This window comes from Drechmeria coniospora, chromosome 02 (genome assembly GCF_001625195.1).
Source record: "Drechmeria coniospora strain ARSEF 6962 chromosome 02, whole genome shotgun sequence".
In the NCBI taxonomy this organism is placed as follows: Eukaryota; Fungi; Ascomycota; class Sordariomycetes; order Hypocreales; family Ophiocordycipitaceae; genus Drechmeria; species Drechmeria coniospora.
Genome location: NC_054390.1, coordinates 9,105,071 through 9,126,800, shown reverse-complemented (window position 1 = coordinate 9,126,800; position 21,730 = coordinate 9,105,071). Strand labels below are relative to the sequence as shown.

At 60.8% G+C, this 21,730-nt stretch overlaps 5 protein-coding genes across 5 annotated transcripts; 3 read left to right on the top strand and 2 right to left on the bottom strand.

Annotated features, from left to right (window-relative positions):
• Window positions 1-1,688: 1,688 nt before the first annotated feature.
• On the top strand, window positions 1,689-5,391 carry DCS_05628 (intracellular protein transport-like protein; the record flags this gene model as incomplete). The annotated part of the gene is made up of 2 exons (XM_040802930.1): window positions 1,689-2,335; window positions 2,535-5,391. 2 exons carry the CDS (start codon window positions 1,689-1,691, stop codon window positions 5,389-5,391), a joined length of 3,504 nt encoding a protein of 1,167 aa, XP_040657963.1.
• A 934-nt stretch (window positions 5,392-6,325) lies between these two features.
• Window positions 6,326-8,551, top strand: DCS_05627 (DNA-directed DNA polymerase X; the record flags this gene model as incomplete). Its single annotated transcript, XM_040802929.1, has 1 exon — window positions 6,326-8,551. The coding sequence occupies one exon, from the start codon at window positions 6,326-6,328 to the stop codon at window positions 8,549-8,551; it is 2,226 nt and encodes a 741-aa protein (XP_040657962.1).
• A 1,014-nt stretch (window positions 8,552-9,565) lies between these two features.
• DCS_05626 (PCI domain containing protein) lies at window positions 9,566-12,643 on the top strand (the record flags this gene model as incomplete). Its single annotated transcript, XM_040802928.1, has 6 exons — window positions 9,566-9,665; window positions 9,748-9,907; window positions 9,979-10,109; window positions 10,192-10,564; window positions 11,152-12,550; window positions 12,605-12,643. 6 exons carry the CDS (start codon window positions 9,566-9,568, stop codon window positions 12,641-12,643), a joined length of 2,202 nt encoding a protein of 733 aa, XP_040657961.1.
• A 380-nt stretch (window positions 12,644-13,023) lies between these two features.
• On the bottom strand, window positions 13,024-13,943 carry DCS_05625 (uncharacterized protein; the record flags this gene model as incomplete). The annotated part of the gene is made up of 4 exons (XM_040802927.1): window positions 13,024-13,323; window positions 13,368-13,500; window positions 13,579-13,651; window positions 13,733-13,943. The coding sequence occupies 4 exons, from the start codon at window positions 13,941-13,943 to the stop codon at window positions 13,024-13,026; spliced, it is 717 nt and encodes a 238-aa protein (XP_040657960.1).
• A 1,575-nt stretch (window positions 13,944-15,518) lies between these two features.
• Window positions 15,519-16,940, bottom strand: DCS_05624 (uncharacterized protein; the record flags this gene model as incomplete). Its single annotated transcript, XM_040802926.1, has 3 exons — window positions 15,519-15,625; window positions 15,686-16,318; window positions 16,442-16,940. The coding sequence occupies 3 exons, from the start codon at window positions 16,938-16,940 to the stop codon at window positions 15,519-15,521; spliced, it is 1,239 nt and encodes a 412-aa protein (XP_040657959.1).
• Between the last annotated feature and the right edge of the window lie 4,790 nt (window positions 16,941-21,730).

The window sequence follows — 21,730 nt, the reverse complement described above, 5'->3', positions numbered from 1 at the left end:
TACGTGATCGCGCACATGGTGCAATACTCCAGCGCAGTGCATGTACTTGCACGGTACCATCACAAGTAACTTTTCCTACTCGTACAACAGCATCTGCATTGCATGTACTCCGTACAGTATCCGTTGCTGCATGCACCGTCGTCATGCAAACACTCTACCCGACTTCGCATTGGCCCAGCGCTTACTCGTACGCGCCGAGGCACGGTACGGTACATGACGGTCACGGCGCATGCGCGTGGTAGTGTCCGGTGCGCAAGGTTCTCGCGCGTCGTCGGTGGACGTCGGCCAATGGATGGGCAGCCGGATTTACTTGCTCGCCTGGCTTCCCTGGGCCCTTGTGCCGGCGAACGACTGGCGGCGCCCCGTAGAATCCCCGCCATGTGCGCTGCCGTGGGTGCGTCGATGCCCCTGGCGCCAACGCAGGTCTAGCGCTCGACGACGAGGGCCAACCACGGCACGCGCTGGCCCCCCTAGCCTCTGTCGGATGTTCTCGTCTGCACTGCCGGAGGGCACGGGGGAGGTTGCACACTGAAGAATACGACCACTGGCAGACAGTAATTTGCAAGTGCCTCTGGGTGTGCATGCTTCTCTACTATTCCTAGGCACCTACGGAGTACTCTGTACAGTAGTTGTAGGCGTGTACTCTGTACGGCGCAAGGACAGTTTGTGCCGAGTGCTCCGTGCATACAAGTACACCGTACCGCGAGTAAGTATGTACCTACTAATACGTGCATCCGTACTCCGTCCAGGTACGGAGTACAGTAGTTGTAGCAAGTACTCCGTACTAGGTACTCGTAAAATAAGAGTATGCTCACCGCTATCCAGCGTGCCTCCCCTGGCCAGCAGCCGTACAAAGTACCTAGGTACCTCGTTAGTGCTGTGCAGAACAATGCACCAGGCGGTACCTGCCAGAGTAGCCATCTCGTAGTTAATTACGGAGTACGTGCATGCAAGTTACGAGTACTTACTGTAGTACGCTCTAGTACTCGCACGCATAACGTGCACTGTACTTGCGTGCACTGTACTTGCATGCACTGTACTTGCGTGCACTGTACTTGCGTGCACTGTACTTGCGTGCACTGTACTTGCGTGCACTGTACTTGCGTGCACTGTACTTGCGTGCACTGTACTTGCATGCACTGTACTTGCGTGCAGTATACTTGCGTGCACTGTACTTGCGTGCACTGTACTTGCGTGCACTGTACTTGCGTGCACTGTACTCGCGTGTACTGTAAGCAAGTACCTACTTACAGTCCTTCTAGGTGCAGGTACACTTGTGCATGTACAGAGTACATTGGAATGCATGTTGCCGTCAGTCGATGCAGTCACTGTCAAAGGGCGCTCCTGCCCCTTGTCCTGCCGCCCAAGAGCCGCTAAACCTCTCCAGGGCGCCTACCGACGCGCCTTCCTTCCCTCCATATCCATCCCCCCCCCCTTTCTCCTCCCCCCCCCCCCTCTTGCCCCGTTTCCCTGCTCAGCCCCCTATAGGCCAACGAACGGCCTGTCCGCGTGGTCGTGTCAAACCATCTCGCCCATTCTGATTCCTCATTCCCCTTCATCGTCCGTCCCTTGCGCCTCCCTCCCAAACCGCGACGCCCTCGTTTTCCATCCATCCGGCTCATGGCCGGCCTCATGCGCGGGCGATAAGACATTATTGTTCTCGCTCTCTCGCTCCTCGTCGTCAGACCATGACATCGGCCGCGAGTGGCCCGCAGAGGCCGGCGACTCCTCCCCCCCGCGTCAGGCTCATGCCGCTCCCGGAGCCTTCTGATACAGGCTCTGCCTCGTCCGAGGCACCCCGAGACGCCCGCGTCGGCCAAGAGGCCCAGCTCCTCCAAGGTGGCCAAGAGGCCGGCGCCCACCTCCCTCGCGAGCTCCCTCCTCGCCAGCAGCATCGCCATCGCGCCTCCGGGTCCGTCGTCGTCCGCCCGCACCCACACCACCACCGCTCTCGTCCGGAGTCTGCCAGTACCCACAGCGATAGCGCCCGCCATAGTTTCATCTTTTCGCCCTCGACATCGACTCCCTCAGAACGTGACGCCGCCGCCGCAGGAGTGATGCTCTCGTTTACCCTGCCCGCCGCGGCACAGCCCGCCGTCCCGCCTCGAGAGGGCCATGATTCCACCCTCACCGGGAGCTCCTTTAAGGCTGCCCGGCCGCTCTCCTCGGCCCCGTCTTCGTCCTTTTCGTCCACCTCGTCCTTTTCCTCGCTGCCACTCTCTTGCATCGTCGACCTACCCCAGGCCGACGCGAGATTTGCGAGGTCGCCGTCCATCGACAGCCCCATCCTGTACGACTTGGCATCGTCTGCCCGGGACAGGCCCCCCCCGACACGGTACGTCGCCATCGTCGCCAGCCGCCGCCTACGATCCCTCCCCCCCCCCTACCCCTGCCCGCACCGCAGGCCGCTGCCGTGGCCGCCGTCGTGAACCGGCCTCGCCTGCGCCGGCGGCAACGAGGCGCCCTGCTTCCGCCTGTCGATCGAACGCAGAATCGGCCGTCGCTGACTGGAATGCCCGTTGCTCTGCATCTAGATCCACCACCACCTCGAGCCTAGAAGCCGCCGACGCCGGCGACTCGAAGCCGCACCGCACCCCCCCCGGCACTCGATCCGACGACATTGCTCCTGGAGAGCTGTCGGAAGCCCTATCCGAGTACGACGATTTGGCATCGGACCCCTCCGATTTCGTATTACCCAACGCCTTTGGCGACGACACTCCGTCCGACGACGTGGACGACCGCTCCGACGACGCCGAGTCGCTTTACGCCGATAGCATCGACATTCATCCGACAACCGCACTCGCACCCGCACCCGCAATCGCACCCGCATCCCCATCCCCTTCCCCATCCCCATCCCCATCCGCACCTGCGCCTGCACCCACGGTCAAGCACACGCCGGCCCCCCTCAACCTCGACAGGATCGCCATATCCATCGTCAAGCACGACGACAACGACGACGACGCTCCATCCCGCACCCAGTCGCAGTCGTCTCTGCCGCCGCTGAAGCGAACCATCTCGCCGCTGCAGCTCAACAAGCCGCTGCCCAGGTCTCCGAGCCTCGCCTCGCCCTTTGCGTCCTTGTTCGGCTGGGGCAGTCAATCGCCCTCGCTCACGGACCCATCCTCCATCACCTCCCCTTTGTGGCCACCCAAGAACGTGTCCCCGAATGATGCGCTGCTGCCCATCAAATCTTTGTCCGACACCTACTTCACGCCCGGCACCGCCGCAGCGAACCCCATCACCTATTGCGAATCCTACCTATCCACCCCACCCCCGTCACACGCTCTCTCCTCCATCCAGGTCGAGGAGATGGAAGACGAACTCAAGGCCATCAGCTCCGAGCTGGCCGCCTCCATCCGGCGAGAGATGGACCTCGAGGAGCTCGTCGACAGGCTCCAGGAGCAAGCCAACAACCCGCAGGCGCCCGGCAAGCGGACGAGCGACTACTTCTCTGATTCCGGCCTCAGCTCGGCCAAGCTGAGCGAGTACGAGCACAGCCGCGAGGAGATCGAAAAGGTGCAACGCCGGGCCGAGCAGGAAAAGGCCTCGATCCGCCTCGAGCTGAGCACGAAGCTGCAGGACGAGCGCTCCAAGAGGACGGCGCTCGACCTGCAGATCAAGGAGCTGTCCGAGAAGGCGTCCCGCATGGACCTCGCCCACATGAACGGCACCGACGCCGGCGACCGGGTCCGGAACCTGGAAGCCAGCTGCGAGGACCTGCGGCGCAAGCTGTCGCAGGAGCGCGAGTCCAAGGCCAACATCGAGGACCTGCTCGCCGCCCTCAAGTGCGACCTCGAGGAGATCAGCAACGAGCGCGACAACCTCCGCGACGAGGTCGTGCCCCAGCTGCGCGCCCGCGTCGAAGGGCTCGAGTCCGAAGCGACGGGCTACGCCACCCTGACGTACGAGTCGACCAAGATGCAGCAGGAGCTGCAGTCCCTCCAGCAGGAAAACTCGACGCTGCGACACTCGCACGCCGGCGCCTCGCCCAACGGGCCGCCGCTGTCGAGGTCGAGCTCGACGACGGCCAAGGGATCCCTGCTCCCCCGCGCGGGACCGCCTCCCGCGCTCAAGGACCTCTCCCGATCCAACAGCGTCAAGAACGGCACGTCCGAGTCGCGCGAGCAGCTCGCCGAGCGGTTGAAGGACGTCGAGGCCCAGCGCGACGCCCTCCACAACGCACTCAAGAATCTCCTGGAGAGACAAGAGGTGCAGAACCGCGAGAGTCGAAAGCAGATCAAGTCGCTCCAGGACGAGCGCCTTCGCCTGCTCACCCAGTCCCCTCGCCGCGCCGGCTTCGAGAGCGACATCAAGAAGCTGCGGACCGAGATGAACGTGCTGCGCCGCCGGGCCGAGGAGGCCATCGAGCAGAAGTGGCAGGTCGAGAAGGGGCTTGCCGGCCTCAAGATGGACCTCGATAGGGCCGAGGAGGAGATCAAGGCGCTGCGGAGCCTGCTCACCGAAAAGGACATACTCATCCCCTCGTCCATCGGCCGGCCGAGCAGCACCGCCTCGGCCTCGGCCGTCGTCTCGGTGACGTCGGAATCGCTCGCCCGCGCCTACAAGGAGCTGCAGGAGACGTACATGGCCTCGCTGGAGCGCCTCAAGCAGGCCGGTGCCGCCGCCGAAGGGGGGAGCGGCCTCGTCGCGACGGACGAGAAGACGCTGCTCGCCCTGCAGCGCCTCGAGCAGTCCCTCTCGGCCGTCGTCCTCGAGCGGGACACGGTCAAGCAGGAGGCGACGCTGCTCCGGGGCCAGGTGGACTCCCTGACGTCGGCCGAGTCGCAGAGCGTCCAGAGGGAATCCGGCCTCGCCGGCTCCCTCGAGGAGTCGGCCAAGCGCGTCGAGCAGCTCGCGGCCCAGGTCCGGCAGCAGCTCGCGAGCAACGCCGAGCTCCGCGACCGCCTCGCCAAGACGGTGGCGCGCGGCGACGCCGACCGCAAGGCGAACACGGACCAGATCAGCGGGCTCCAGGAGCGGCTGCACAAGCTCGAGGAGCTCCTCGTCGCCGCCCAGGGCGCGTCCGAGGAGCGCGTCGCGCGCCACGAGGACGAGGTCTCGCGCCTGCGAGAGGCGCACAGCGAGCAGCTGCGGCGACTCGAGGCGAAGCACGCACCCGTCCTGAAGAGGGCCATGGAGGAGGAGGCTCAGATGAAGGCTCTGCGCGCCCAGGTCACGGAGCTCGAGAAGGCGCTCGCCGACGCCGACGGCGAGATCCAAGAGATTGTCGCCAAGATGAGCATGGCCCAGATCGAGGTCATGAACCTCCAGGAGGAGCGCGAGTCGGCCGTGCGCGAGACTAAGCGCCTCCAGGCCGTCATCGAGAAGGAACAGGCGAAGGCGTTTGAGGAGCGCTTCAAGACGACCGACGCCGTCGTCGTCCAGTCATGATCCATTTCGTCTTCTTTCACAACACGGCATCACGGGCGGCAACAAAAAGGGCCCGAAATGGGCAAGCAAAGGTGAAGCGGCTGCATATTAGCGATGTATTTTTTTTTTCTGTTTCGACCTTTTCTATTTTACATTCTTCATCCCCGGCATCCATAGGGCCGTCGGGGCTTTCTTCACTTCATGGAACGGAGCGGGAAAAATGGCACGGACGGAGGAGAGGACACTTCTGGTTACTTTATTCCCCCAGGAAGCCACGGCTTACTATTTACACTTCTTTTTATCTAATTGCCTCCCCTCCAGGACGGAGCGGGTAGGCGGCGGGGGAGTGGAAAGGAGACTCGAGGGTAGGATTGCACATGGGTAGGAAGGCTAGAGGAACAAGATGTGACGACAGCTAGCACTACTTGACAAGAAAGAAGATTCTACCGCATCATACCGCATCGTCCCGCATAGTATCGTCAAATGTAGGCCCGCCGTGTCCAAGTTGACGTCTCGTGATGATGCTCAAGATTGAGGGACAGGCGAGGTTGGTTGTGTACGGTTTCGTCCATACATGCGTATATCCATGGTGGTAATATTGATGATGAATATATGGCGGCTAGTGGCTTAGGCGGTATGGCGGTTGACGATGGCGCTAAACTGGCGTTAGTTAGCCGCCATCCGATCCAGAGGCAGCAGGTGCAACGGTGGCGGACGAGGCCCAGGAGAAGCGGCTGACCGCTCGTCCGTCTCCATCAACGCAACGCTCTGCTTGTACATTAAATTCGCCCCTGCTCGCAGAATGTCACGGGCATCGACAGCATTCGAGATTCTCCAGGTCGTCGGCCGTCGAGGATGAAGGGAGAGTGAGAGGGCGGGATCAAAGTCATGGCCGGCACCGCGGTCGGGCATCTACGGTACACGCGCAGCAGAGCACAGCCGACCCTCAACCGAGATGGAGAGATTGACGGATTCCACTCGGTCAACAGATTTGGAGGAGAAGCGTGCCTCGTTTCGAGGCCTCCAACGCCTGCAACGCTGGGCGGCCGAGGATGACGATGATTTGGATCGCGAGGAACAAGAGGACCGGCAGCGACGCATGAGTCACTTCCAGGCCATCCCCAGCGTGCCCCCCCGAGATGCTGCGTCCGGCGTCGACCATCAAAGCATCAACGCATGTCCGGCGGAGAAGGCGAGGGAGGTGACGTCTACCTTGGACTCGTCGACGCAGCAGGTAGTCGAATGCACCCAGAGCTCGGCCACGGCGTCGTTGGGTCGCCCGCACGCACCTGCCGCCGTCAAAGGCGAGGAGATGGCCGTCGACGACACCGTCATTCCGGACTCCGGGCGCCCCGTGTCCAAGACCCTTCGGCCGCCAAGGAGGATGCCCTCGACCGCCGGGGAGCGCTCGCCTTGCCCGCGGATGGGCACGAGGAAGAGAAAGCGGGGCGGCGGACCGGAGGTGCGGCCCGAGGCGGAGCAGATATTCAAGGGGCTGGTCTTTTATTACATCCCGGACAACGACATCGCGCCGGCTAGGAGCTTGCGCATCAAAAAGGCGCAAGAGTACGGGGCGAGATGGGCGAGGCAAGTGCCGACGGCGAGCCACATTGTCGTGGACACGGGTCTCGACTACAGCTCGGTCGAGAGAGTCACATCCAAGGCCGGCCTTTTGGGTCCGCCGCCCAAGATTGTCAACGAAAACTACCCCATCGACTGCATTCAGTTCCGCTCCCTGCTGGATCACGACCAGATGAAGTATCGGATTCCCGGACAGCCCGCGCCCGTCGAGGCCGTCGACGCGGACAAGAGCGTGGCACCCGCCGCAGCCGTCGTCGATGAAGCGGTTGGGAAGGCGGTCAGAGGGATGGGACGATGCGACGACGTCAACGACGAACTGTCCGATTGCATCTCCAGGATGCAACAGTTCAAGCACCTCCCGCTCGATGAAGGGGACGACGAGGACGACCACGACGACCAAGGCGACTCTGCCGCCGAGGGGATGGATTCCGACGACGGCAAACGGCTCGACGCAGAGCACGAGAGCGTGGACGACCTCAAGGCGGAGCGAGCACGAGCCCGCTTGCGGTCGGGCCACAAGGGGGGGAAGTTTGAGGACCGATTCGCCTGCCACCTGGCGGGGCCGAAGGATGCAAAGGCCGACAACCCGAACTCGCGGACAATCGAGGTCCTCCAGAGCATGGCCGACTACTACGACGGCGTCGACGATCGGTGGAGAACGTTGGGCTACCGCAAGGCCATCAGCACGTTGAAGCGGCAAGAGGTCAAGATATGCACGGAGGAGGAGGCGTTTCGACTGCCGCAGATCGGCCGGCGCATCGCGCAGAAGATTGAGGAGATTGTGACGACCAACAGGCTGCGGAGGCTCGAGTACGCCTCGGACGAGGCCACGAGCGCCGTCCTGCAGCTCTTCCTCGGCATCTACGGCGTCGGAAGCAAGCTGGCGCACCAATGGATCGCGCAGGGCCACCGGACGCTCGACGACCTCGCGGCCAAGGCGAAGCTGTCGCCGAGCCAGCTGGTCGGCATCGAGCACTACGACGACCTGCAGACTCGGATCCCGCGCGGCGAGGTGGAGGCGCTCGGGGCCGTCGTGAAGCGCGCGGCGGCGGCCATCGACCCGGAGGTGGAGCTCATCATCGGCGGAAGCTACCGACGGGGCGCCGAGAGCTCGCGCGACATTGACTTTGTCGTGGCCAAGGCCGGCACGGCGTCGGCGGCCGAGCTGCGGCCCTTTTTCGACGAGCTCGTCGGGCAGCTCGAGGCGGACGGCTTCCTCGTCGCCTGCCTCGCGTCGCCGCGCTCGGCGAGCGACGGCAGCAAGTGGCACGGCTGCTGCGTCCTGCCGACGACCGGTGCCTGCTCCGGCTCGATGGGGGGTGAGGGTGACGGCGATGCACCGGAGCCGAACCGACGGCCGCTGTGGCGGCGCATCGACTTCCTCCTCGTGCCGGCGTCGGAGCATGGCGCGGCGCTCATCTACTTTACCGGCAACGACATTTTCAACCGCAGCTTGCGACTGCTGGCGTCTAAGAAGGGCTTGAAGCTGAACCAGCACGGCCTATACCGTGCAGGCGAGATCGTCGAGGGCAGGGACGAGCGGCGCATCTTTGCCGTGCTCGGGGTCAAGTGGAGGGAGCCGCAGGAGCGGTGGTGCTGAGGCAGAGCGGGCGTCGCCGGTGTCTCCGGTGTCGCTGATGTCGACGGTATCGCTGGTGTCGCCGGTGTCGCTGATGTCGCTGGTGTCGCTGGTGTCGCTGGTGTCTGCATGAATGGGCGGCGGAGGGACATGGATGCATTCACGACCATGTACGGCTACTGGTAGGCCGTGCAGATACATTATTTTAACAGATATGATGCTGTATATTTATCTATTTCTACTCACGAGTGGGCGTGTAGTGGCATGTAGGTACGAGCATGCGCCGTTCATACTTATATACAGAGTATCATGGCACAATGTACAATGCTTGTCGTCAGGCCAGGAACCAGAGGTGAGGCTGACGAAAATATCACATGCCAAAACGGTAATACTGTACTCCGTAATTAAGTACTTAATTAATACCTGCCAGCCAGTACCAGAAGGATACCTAAAAGTACGGAGCACAGTGTGCGGAGTACAAGTACTTACTTTGTACTCAACCTGGGGGCGAGGCTGCGTGGGGTTAGCGCCGCGTGGGGCGCGATAACCAGTGCGTCATTCCCCCCGTGGCGGGGCGGCCGCCTTTCCATAGGCCGAACCGGAAGCGGCTTCAGGCAGGTACGAAGCTGAGTTCCCGAGGCAATGGGCAACAGCGGCCAAGGCTCCTTCCACCGATCCCATCCATCCCACCGCACCTGCCCTGCTGACCCGGCAATACACATACACCTGATCGCACTTGCCCAATCCACCTTGTCCAGGTCGGTGACGGAAGACGAGCAGAGTCACGCATTCGACTCTCTTGACCCTCGCAGGCTCTCGCAGGCCCTCCCGATCGTCGACGTCCTGCAACGACGCAAGACGGCCGCGACAGCCAAACGACACCCTGCCTGACCTTTCGCCCGTCACGCCCGCCGGGGGAGTCTGTCGATCCGCGTCCGATGCCCTGAGGCCGCACCCACCGACCGACTGGAATCCTCGTCCCATCTCTCCTCGGACCAACGCGCAGCGCGGCATCGACGAAACGGCCGAGGCACAATGGCATCGTCCCTGCTCGTCCTCAAGGTACCGTCGACCCTCCCTGCTCCTTGGTCGACGCGCGCCGCAGGCGGTCGCAACGTTTGGGTGGAAGCTGACGGTATCCCGCCGGCGACGAGCAGGCTGCGCTCGATCACGCCATCCTCGACCCGCGATACCATGACCTGCTGTCACTCCTCAAGACGGCTCGCAATGGCGCCGTGTACGGGACCAAGGTGCGCTTTCCGCACGCACTGGTGTAAGCGACGCCATCTCGTCCCTCGTCGATGCCGAGACGGGACCGACGCTGACCCGTGCGCTTCTTCGCCACCGCAGCATGATTTTCCTCTTCCGGTCCGGAACGTAAGCAACCCTCGCTCGCCGACGGCCGGACGACGACGAGGAGCGAAAGTGGCCGGCTGACGCGGGCGCAGGTTCCGGCAAAAGGTGTCCCTCGTGCTGCGGGCGACGCGGAAGCACGCGACCAACCTCGCGCGCTTCGCCACCATCTACAAGCTGACCTTGCTCACGCTCAAACACTTTGGGCCCACGCCGGGCAAGGAGGGTGCGTCCAGCCGCGGCCGACAGGGCTGATCCCATCCCTGCCCCGTCTTCCCGCCGCACGCTTCCTCTGACGATCAAGGCAGGCCCCTACGACTCCTTCCTCGGCGGCCTCCTCGGCGGCTACGTCGTCTTCGGCCAACGGTCGCCGCGCACGGGCAAGGTCTCGAGCGTCAGCCAGCAGATCGTCATCTACATCTTCGCCCGCGTCAGCCTCGCGCTCGCCCGGCTGGCCGTCAAGCCTGGTCACGGCCTGCCGCTCGTCTCGAACGAGCCGCTGCACACGCGGTTGAGCAGCAACGCCTGGCCGGTGTTTGCCTCGCTCTCGTGGGGGTTGGTCATGGCCCTGTTCCGCTACCACCCGGAGGACCTGCAGTCGAGTCTGCGGAGCAGCATGACGTACATTTACAAGGACTGCGACGAGTGGGATTCGCTGCGGACGCTCCTGTGGCACAACAAGTAGGCCGGAGACGGCGGCGCCGGGCAAAGGAGCGGGCGTACGACGAAGAGGGCGAAAGAGAGGGCGGACGACGAAGAGGACGAAGGAGCTGCCACGGGGCAAGTCGTGCCTATACAGATGAATATGGACTGGATATGGGTAGGTGCATACTTGTGCATGTACAAGCATATGCATATATCGATTTGCCGATGCATCCAGTGAAATATCTAATTACGCAATGTTCTGCGTACTATACAGTGCGAATAGTAAAGAGCTGGGTACGAGGAGTGTTGGTGATTTCTAATCGTACTGTATCAGGGTAGGTGAAGGAAGCTGTGCCTGCACAGTACTTGCATAGCTCCTAGCAGGTGTGTTTGCACTGTACTGTACAGAACGTTCTTTAGTTCTATTACAGGTATCAAGTACTACAGTAGTGTCACTTAGGCACTGTAAGGAAGGAAATGCACCCCGCTAGACAGGGTTCGCCGAGTCGTCCCCTGAAAGTACGGCATGTACGTACAGTAAGGACCTTTATTACGTAGTGGCTGGCCACACTGTGCCTGGCCGGCTACGGAGTGCTTCCTTAGCTATCCCAGTAACTTCCAAGAAATGTCCCCGCCGAGCTTCTGCTTCCTCCTCTTCCTCCTCCTCCTCCTCCTCCTCCTCCTCCTCCTCCTCCTCTTCCTCCATCTTCCTTCTCCTCCGCCTCCTCACCGCCGCAGCGTCGCCGCCTCCTCGTTGCAGCACGGCACGCACCCGACGCACGCAGCATGGCGCCCAGTGCCAAGGTCGCCGACGCGCTCGCCCGTGCCGAGTCGGCCTCGGCTGACGCCGCCAAACCGCCCCTCTACGAGGCTCTCCTCGGCGACATGAAGGCGCTCTCGTCGCCGGCGACGGTCGTCGACGACCTCAACGCCGTCGTCGACTCCTTCTTCGATCAGGCCCTCGGCGCCGTCGCCACCCGCTCCGTCCTCGCCGTCCTCGTCGCCACCATCAAGGCCTTCGGCAATGACGACGTCTGGATCGACGTCGGCGGCCGCACGCTCACCACCATCGCGGCGCAGCCGTCGCCCTTCTTCGACGCCACGGCTGCCCTCTGCGAGCTCGTCGCCTCGGCCCACGAGTCCAACGAGGACTTTGCCGACGCCGCCAAGGTCCTCACCCGCATCCCCCTCGACAGCGCCCAGCGTAAGGTGACGGACGAGGACAGGGCCCGGGTCTGGGTCCGGATCGTGCGCAACTACCTCGAGGTCGACGACCACGTCGCCGCCGACGTCTACATCAACAAGCTGCGCAACATCATGCACACCGTCTCCGACGACGACCTCAACCTGCACTTTCGCCTGTCGCAGGCCCGCATCCAGGACGCGAAGCGCGACTTCCTCGTCGCCGCCCAGCGGTACCACGAGATCAGCGTCTCGACGGCCATCGACGAGGACGAGCGGCTGCACACGCTCGCCATGGCCATCAAGTGCGCCGTGCTCGCGCCCGCCGGCCCGGTGCGGAGCCGCACGCTCGGCCTGCTGCACAAGGACGAGCGCAGCGGCCGGCTCGCCGAGTTTGCCATACTCGAGAAGATGTTCCTCGACCAGCTCCTGTCGGCCGACGAGGTGGCCAAGTTCGCCGAGGGGCTGGCGCCGCACCAGCTGGCCAAGACGTCCGACGGCTCCACCGTCCTCGACAAGGCCGTCGTCGAGCACAACCTGCACGGCGCCTCGAGGCTCTACCGCAACATTCGCTTCGACGCCCTCGGCTCCCTGCTCGGCCTCGACGCCGACGAGGCCGAGGAGACGACGGCTCGGATGATACAGCAGGGCCGGCTCGCCGGCCGCATCGACCAGCTCGACGGCGTCGTCTGCTTCGACACCGCCTCGGCCGAGGACGAGAGCGCCACCGGCCGCGTCGAGCGGGCGGCCGACAAGGAGTTGCAGCAGTGGGACACCAACATCGAGACGCTCGCCGAGGAGCTCGAGAGCATCACCAACGCGCTGCGCCTCGAGTTTCCGGTACGTTCCCCGCCACCCTGCCAACGCGCAGGCTCGATGTTCTCTCCCTAACAGCGCGGACAGGAGTTTGTAGCCGCGAATCTGAATGCGTGAGACGTGAGAGCGAGACGGTGCGAGAAAGCATGAATGGAAACGACGACGCATGGCGACGGCACGTGGCGTTTTGGGCAGATTGATGCGAGCTTCGAGGCATCATGCCTGTTGTCTTTGCTTCCTTTCATTCGGGTGAGAAGGCATCGTAGAGCAGACGGAAACATCGTCACCGGTCCCTTCGCGGCGCTCGCCGGTCCAAGTCCCTCCTTCTGACAACGACATACCTCGCGCTGATGGTTCGAGGACACCGTCCCCCCCCTTTCCTCAAAGGCCCGCGCGTGGGTGGACATGATCGTCTGCCCGGACGGACATGTCTGCCCCATGTCCGTCCGGGCAGACGATGACAGCATCGTCAGGTTCATCGGACCTTTATCGCCGGGTCACTGCGGAGCCATCTTCTGCTGGCCGCCGCCCATCGTCTCGAAGATTTGGAGCAGTCCATCGGCTATGTGGCCGCCCATCCACCAGTACCCATCAGCCGTCAGGTGGAGACCGTCATCCCAGTACTTATCTTGGTCGGCAACCGAGAGCGAGTGGAAGGGCACCTTGGCGTGCAGGTCGAACGAGTAGCTGGCAAGCCTCGTCAGCGGCGGGGCGACAGCATCGTGGTCGGCGCGGGGGGAGCCGAGCGACGGGACGGACAGGAGGCGGGGGAGGGGGCTCCTCACAAGTTGGGCTGCCTGTGGGCAAGGATGCCGTCGTTGATCTCGCGTCGGCTGCTCACGAGCCAGTCCGGCTTGGGCCGGCTCTCGGGCACGGTGAGGGCGAGCACCTTGCTGCCCTTGGCGAGAGGGATGTCCCAACAGGCCTTGAGGGCGTCGACGATCATCTGCCCGGTGCAGCAGCGGGCAAGGTCGCTGGAGAGAGTGCGGAGGGGAGAATGTCAACGAGGAGTGACGAACGGCATGCGAGCAGAGAGGCTGGGGGGTTCGTACTTTGTACCGCCGAGAATGATGACCCAATCGTAGGGCCGAACATCACCTGTTGGTCCGGCGCGAATGCGTCTCGCTTCAGCAGCAGGTCAAGTCGACGACGGCTCCGTGGCGGGGTGAGAAGGGGGGAAAGCAGCGAGGGGGGGGGACGACGTACACGCCTGGCGGAGGCGACGGCTGAACGCTTGACCCGTGGCGAAGTCGCCAGGGACACCGTTGACGTAGACCCGTATGTCGCGGCCGGGCATGGCCGCCTTGAGCGTCTCCTCGAGCTTCTCGCCGTAGGGATTCTTGCCCATGCCGAAGCTGTGGTAGCCCTGGGTGAGGGAGTCGCCGAAGCAAAGGATGGACAGCGGCCCGTCTGCCATGGTGACGGGATGGCGGTGTATTCCTCGTGGGTTATTTTTGTCACAATAGCCTGTCTGCTTGACTGTCTGTCTGCTTGACTGTCTGTCTGCTTGGCTGTCCGTCTGCCTGCTTGGATGTCCGTCTGCTTGGCTGTCCGTCTGCCTGCTTGGATGCCTGTCTGCTTGGCTGTCCGTCTGTCTGCTTGGCTGTCTGTCTGTCTACTTGGCTGTCTGTCTGTCTGCTGGCCGTCCGTCTGTCTGCTTGGCCGTCCGTCTGTCTGCTTGGCCGTCCGTCCGTCTGCTTGGCCGTCCGTCTGTCTGCCTGGCCGTCTGTCTGCCTGCCTGGCCGTCCGTCTGTCTGCCTGCTTGGATGTCCGTCTGCTTGGCTGTCTGTCTGCCTGCTTGGCCGTCTATCTGTTTGGTCGGTTGCCTGCCAGACAAACGGGGGGATGCGGTGAGGTTCCTCGCAGCTCGGTTCCGGGCAGAGGACGAAATGTACTTGTAGAGGGCAGGTGAGATTGTGGCGGGATGAATGGACCGAATGTTGGACGTGACAGATTCGTCGGAACGGGAGTGTCTGTCGTGGTGCAATCCACCATGCCCAATATCAGTGCAAGTCCGGCCACAAGTTTTCTTTTGCATTCATGGAGATGCTGAATTCTCCTTTCCTTTCGGAGCCCGTGACGCCTCGCCTGCCACGACCTCTCTCTCGTCTCCTGCCTCACCTACCCGCCTCACGTTGGTACCTGCCTGGCTGCCAAACCTCAGCCTAAGGCACCTACGATTATTACCGCCTGCCAACCGATACGCACGTACTTATATGCCCAGGTACTTGCTTGCCTGGCTACCAGCTGGCTGGCTGTCTGTCCAAGGAATATCTGCTCATGGACAGCTTCGTCGATTTATTTGTTGATTTCATGGGGGCGGGTTATACTAGTATCTGTACTTCTTGTGCAAATAGTACTTGCTTGTGCATGTACATGTACATGTATTAATTACTCCGTACTTGTATACTTGTATTGGAGTTCAACTACTTACAGCAAGTACAAGTACAGTGCAAGAAAAGTACGGGGCACTTGTACAGTACTGTGCATGCTTGTGCCTTGCGTGAGAAATCACGTAATACTGCACATGATCATGTCCCTGTAGGTGTTCAAGGAAGCGTTCCTGTGAGTATGCCTGCGAGGTTCATTGATCTGGCGGCTAGCAAATGACCGAGTTGACAGACGCGCACCAAAGTCCATAAACTAGTAAAGTGACAAGGTAGTATGGAGAGCTCCATAGTTGTACTCCGTACTTGGATAGTTGTTCATCTCCATGCAAATGTGTCCCGGTTCGCGCCATCTGCATGGGCGAATGTGACGGCGGGAAACCGACGTCGACTAGGTATCAGTGCCGAGACAACCATCAGGCCATCACCACCTCCACCGACAGGCCCGGCCGACGTCATTTATGAACGTCAGGGGACTGCTGCAATCCCTCGGCAGTGGGCGCAAATCCTTCGAGCGACGGAGGGTGCGAGTACCTGCATGCACTGTACAGTGCCCAGAACGTACGCCGGCCTGCGACGGCATGGCTGCGGTCCTCGACGGCAGATTAGATTGTCCATCCGTCGAAGTGATCGACAAACGTCACGGCGGCCTTGAGATACTTTCCGTCGTCATCCCCCCATGTTTTCGCCGCTTCGTGCATCGCGCGGATCGCTGCTTATCCCATGAGCCACTCTTCACAAGAGGCGATGCCGCGGGACGGTGGATGGTTACCTTTGAGGAAGTGAGCGTCCTTGGACGACCCGGAAGAAAGGGCATGGGTTGCCACGTATGCCCAATCTTTGCTGCCTGCGTCCGCCGAGGTGCTCTCCAGACGGAGCTGCGGTCGGCCTTCGATGACGTACACGGCAATGGCAAGCAACCACCACTGCCTCAGCAGGGTGACGCGATGACGGGTGGGGACGATGGGAAGCAAGACGCGAAGGGCATGACTCGCTGCTAGTAGATGAACGAGATAAAAGTTGTATTTTCGAGAGCCTGGTGTGGCAGCCGTCGACAGGAGGGTCACGGCCGCCTCTTGGCATAGCCGGAATTGCGTCGTCGGATCGTCCAGCTCCCAGCCGTTCCAGTACTCCAGAATGACGTCTTCCTGGTCGTCGAAGAGAGACTCGAGGTTGGTGTATTGAAATTTTCGAGACGGACGTTGGAACCGTTCGTCGGTGGATATGCTGCTGAGCAGATCGATGGGTGATTTCGAGGCCCGCGGGGAAGGCCTCGTGTAGGAGGATTCGCTTGTGTACTTGTGCAGGAAGTTGTACTCGACGCAAATCAAACCGAGGGCTTCCATGGCAATTTCCTTGCTGTCCATTTCGTAGGCGTAGGCGAGATGGATGAGCGTGTGTCCAACTGCATGGGTGTCAGCCGACGTGGGATAGAGTTCACCTTCCCCCTCCGATCCTCCGCTTCAGCACATGTCCATCCTCATGCGTGAACACGGGATCGGATGAGGGTGCGGGCACGGATACATACAGCCGCAGATCAGGCCGTGAAGTAGAGGATCGCCTGAGCCGTCGTCGCGAAAGAGAAAGTGCCGCAAGACGCGCTTCCAGTCGTAGGCAAAGTCCAGGGCGAAGCTGTCTTCGAAAAAGTCGACATATGCTCGCTGGTATTGCTTGTCACCGAGCAGGTCGATCCAGTCCTCGTTGATGACCTCGGCTGGAGATGGGGTCCACGGCTTCAGGCATTTGATTTCCGTCTCGTACATGTCTTGCATCTGGACGTCGGTCGCGCCCAAGAGGTAAGCGGTGCAGAGGAGGTGAACAATTTGATTGTGGAAGCAGCCGACGCTGCTGTCCGCAATCGAGTGGCTGACGTGGTTCGCCTTCAACAGGTGCTTCAGGCATCTTGCCCTGCGATCGGGATCATCTTCCAACCGGTGGCTTTCCACCGACGGCAGGTCAATGGAAGTGGACGCCGGCCCTCCCATGATTCTGCTCGTGCTCGGCACCAAGGAACGGAGGCCTGCCATTTTCGTTTGACTTTACGAGATGATGGGGCGACTCGAGGGAGAGCGAGGGAGGACGACGGCAGGCGCACGTGCAAGCAACGCACAGCATGCACAAGAAAGTAGTGAGGGCGATCGGACGTCGAGCGGTGATTCGATCCGCTGGTCAGCCTGTGCAGCTACAGTACCGTAACTGTAGATGGCTGCCAACGAGAGCTTGTGGATGCGTTGAGAAATGACGGAGACGGTGGGGTTGGTTGACATGTTGGGTTCTGCGTCACGCCGTCCGCCGCTAATTACTGGGCAGTAACTACTAGGTAGGTACTGCACTTACTTACAGTACAGGCCAGCTGGTAGCTTGACTGGCCTGGCTGTGCACCGGCAAGTACAAGTACTATTTATCCGGACAGCATCCTCTCGGTCATTATTCGTAGTACTCTGGAGTGCTCGCCTCCTCACGAGCAGTTGTGATTGCAGTACATACCTAAGTAGGTAAGTTCTAGATAATCAGTACTTACCTAGGACGGAATATGCACGGTGCACTTCCTTTTACGCCGCAACAAAAGCGCTCAAGTGAAATGCGCTGGCAGGAGTATGGTACACCTACTGTGCAACTCATAGTATTAGGGCGTACTCCGTAGGGAGTAATCAATATTTTTGCCGCAAAGGTGTACCAAGTACGAAGTAGTTCTCCGTATTAATACCTTGCGCAGGAAAAGGGACCGGCCAAAGGTACGAGCTAAGCACACACGATCAAAGCATCGACTGTACGAGTAATGACTCTGCGAATGCGTGCAGAGTCAGGGCAACACGTGATCGCACGTGGTAGCCGGCGCCTGTAGGAGTTTTGCTCCGTGCATTGGCTCGACGAGAAGAGCGATGGCTCGTGCCCGCACTGGCATTCCCGCAAGTACTAGAATATAGTTGTAGGCATTTCTAGTTGTCACGTCGTGGACGGCACGGCGATGGGCCGTGACTCGATCGACCAAGCGCGACGAGCAGGACGGAAGTGATGCCAAGCAGCGACCAAGGTACGAAAAGAGGCGAGGACGGCAACAGAGGCAAATGACGAGTTGGCCGAAGGTGGGTCGGGCAGCGGAGGATTCGTTTGGCGCCCAAGAATCCGCCTGCTCGTCTCAGCAACGGGCCAACATGGAGCGACTCGGTCAGGCAACGATGCTACCAAGACACGCACTACAGCACTGTAGTTGTACAGTACCTAAGTAGGTGCTCTTGGAGCACAAGTGGCTGCAAAAACTCCGTACTCCGTACTCCGTACCTGGTACTGTATTCGAGGCCTGAAGGTGCCGCTTGGCAAGGTGGTGGCATGCCATGCACCTGGTGGTCCCCACGGCTGCAAGTACATGTACTCGTAGGCATGTACACATTCAGTACGGTTTGAACGGTTTGAACGTACATGTACATGTGCTCCGTAGGTTCGTGTGCAATTGTTGCACGTGCACGCACACACGCTTGCACATGTACGTGTACTGTACGGAGTAGATGTGCAGTCGAAATACTCCGTACATGCAAGTACTTACGTGCACGGCACTCATGTACTTATACCTGCACCGATGTGTCTTCAGCGTGCCTCCCCGACACCGCCACACGACACGAGCCATGATGGTGGCTTGCGGGCCGCACGAGCGAGCGGCTTGGCCGCCCGGCATCGACTGTGAGATGCTCATTGGCGTACCTGGGAGGCTGGGACAGAGTGCACACCAAAGTACTACAACTACTTACGTCCACTGGCACGTCAACCCGTGGCCGTGCATCGGCGGCATCGATTGTGCAGATGCTCATTGGCGTGCACCCAAGTACGTGTGCTCGTTCTTGCACGTCAATCCGTGGCCGTGCATCGCCATGTCGACTGTGCATATGCTCCCTGGCGTACCTACATGCAGGTGACGTATGGAGTACGGAGTGGTTGCACAAGGCGATGGATGGATGTGGTGAGAAATCAAACATTCACATCACACATCCATCCACCGCCAGCGCATCCGTCCCTGCATGCGATGCGGCCACGGGCGGAAAATGGAAATTACAATGGATGCCAAAGGCGCTTCGACCGCATCATACTGTACAGCCCTCACCGTTCGCCCTTGTTTCCTACCCTGCTCCCTTCCCTCTCCATGTTGGGGGGGGGGGGGGGCGAGGGGGACGGAGGGAATACTGGACACGGACGAGAGGCCCGCTCGCCAACTCGGCATTCGCACGTCGTACTCGAAGCAAACCTATCCGGCCGCGCAGGTATCGACAACACGACACGACGAGAGCCTACGTGCGAACCTGGCCAATATTGTGGCTTCGAGCCGGCCACGTAAGCGACGGCCGGGACAGACCACGGCCGAGGCCGGCTGCATTTTCAGTCGAGGCGTCCCCAGCAGCAGCGAGAGGCCAGTCGCTTCCGCCTTCAGCCTCTGGCCATGAACATTCAGCAGGCAGCGTTGCGCATTCAGCACGCGCCCGTCATCCCTCCTTCGTCCGTCGTCGCTTGGCCGGCGCAGCTGATGCGAGAAATTGCATGCAAAATCTGCTCGCCGCTGAAATTATTCCGTCGCAGCGCCGTGGCAATGTCGGCATGGGACGTTGGCCTCTTGGCGGCTTCATCATTTATCCTTTAGACCTGTCGATTTGACCGTCGACGAGAGGCTCCCAGTGGCTAGGAGTATCAACGCCGTGAATGCTACCAAGTACGAGTGCGGAGAGCTAGGGAATTATGAGTACAACTACAAAGTACTCCCTCCGCACTGTACTTGTACATGGGTGCATGCACTCGTTTCGTACTAGATACCTACAAGTACAGAGCACATGTAAGTACCTAGTAACTACGGAGTACTACAGTAGGTAATTAGTAGGCAATAGTTACCTAGTAGTTTCTCGTACAGATCTGTGTTGGCAGTACGGAGTACCGAGTACGGAGTGCTTGTACTGTACTTATTGTTGCAAGCACTTGGTCAATCTACCAATACGAGCAGCCTGCCTCGATGCAAGCGACTGAGTGCCGTGCGGAGTAGTTGTTAGTACTCTGCAGGTACTTTGTGTAAGTACTCCGTACTGTACCCCGTACTGTACTCCGTATTTACAGTACTTAAGTACTGTATGTAGTTGTTCAAGGTGGCTGCCACCGATGGTGCCGTCCTGCACGCCCTGGTCATTTGCATCCTGCTGGGATGAACGCTGAACAAGGACGAGGGTGGACCCTGTGCTGGCCGTCGGTGCCTGCATGCCACTGTGGACCCGTCCAATCTGGACCGCCTCCAGACGGTGGAGCGCTGGAATCTAGCCGCCGTGGCGGGTCGGGAACACCCCGTCGAACCCGTCCGCGGCGAGGCCAGGACCGTCAAGGCCGCAGGCGCCGGGTCCAGGGGACGAGGGGATCCGCCCCACTACGGTGGATGGAGCGGCGCTGGAACCTGCCCCCCCCCCGACGAGAAACGATGTCATGAGGAGCGATGCCCCTGTCGGTCGATTGGAAGCCGTCTCCCTGCCTGCCTCTCGTCACGATACGGTGCAAGCAGTAGTGTACATGGGCATGTTGGTTCGAAGACGTCATGGCCAGCAGGCTGGTGCCAGTTGCTGCTCGTTTCCACCAGCAAGTGTGAGTAATACTGTCATGCTTGGTCCATCCAAGTACGCGCAGGGGCGGTACTGGTACTGTACTTGCAGCACTGGGCGTGAATAGTGGTGCGTGCGCACCGTGCTGGCACGAGGTACTCGAACAGCATAAACGGCCGAATGCACGGTGCATGCGACGGCGCCGGGTGGCATCGCCTTTTCCTACTACGCATAGTACCTAGAATAGATGACGAGGCGAGGGCGCTCGAGCCGATTCGCGGGCTCTACTCCTGCGAGTTGTTGGCGGATCGACTCCCGGCTCGTCGTCGCGCCGAAACTCATCCGAAGCACTTGTGCACAGTATCGGTAGAGGACAGATACCTGTGCCTCTACAGAGTACAGATACCTGTGCCTCTACAGAGTACAGTACGGACGGTACGGACGGTACGGAGCACAGAGTACAGTGCACAGATTCACTTGCACGCACACTCGCGCACGTCATATACACCACCACCACCACTTCACCTACCGACGAGCGCAAGTACTTGTACGAGCACACGGCAGTGCGTGCACGCGCTTCTGCTCGTACCTGTACAGCAGTGGCATGAATGCATTTCCTGCACGGAGAGCACATCGATGCACCTGATCTGCCCAGTGCCGGTGCACCGTACTTGCAGGTCCGCATGTGCACGCACGCATAGTAGTACCACGTGCTCGCAGGTGAAAACTCGCCCGCATCCAGCGTCGACAAATCCCGCCCCTCTCCCCCCCCCCTCCAAGCCCGCGCCGCGCCCGCCGAGACCGACCCAAGACTGCGGCCGGCCAAGCTCGTGCTCGTACTTGAGCTTATACAGATTGCATTCACGGACCAAGAGCAGCAGTGCATGTGCATGCTCGTATTGAACGGCAAAAGTATAGTATGTGAACAGGTACACATCACAAGCGGGTTTCCGACCGGTGCATATAAGAATAGAACGCCTGACTCACATCAGCACTTGGATTGGCCGGTGCTGCGTACGGTTGCATGTTGGTTTGCCCGTACGGCGCTTGGTTGCTGTGCAGCTTTTCCGAAGCACGGGGCGCAATACCTTATACTCCAGGTATGAATACGACGCATTGCCTGCTCCTTTGTGCCCGCCCTGTCACGAAGCACCGCACCACCACGCCACCTCCCAACCGCCGAGCCGTGAAACAAATTCTTTTGCTCTCGTACAACCCGCCAGCGTTCATCACGGTCGAAACCGACGAGTACCAGC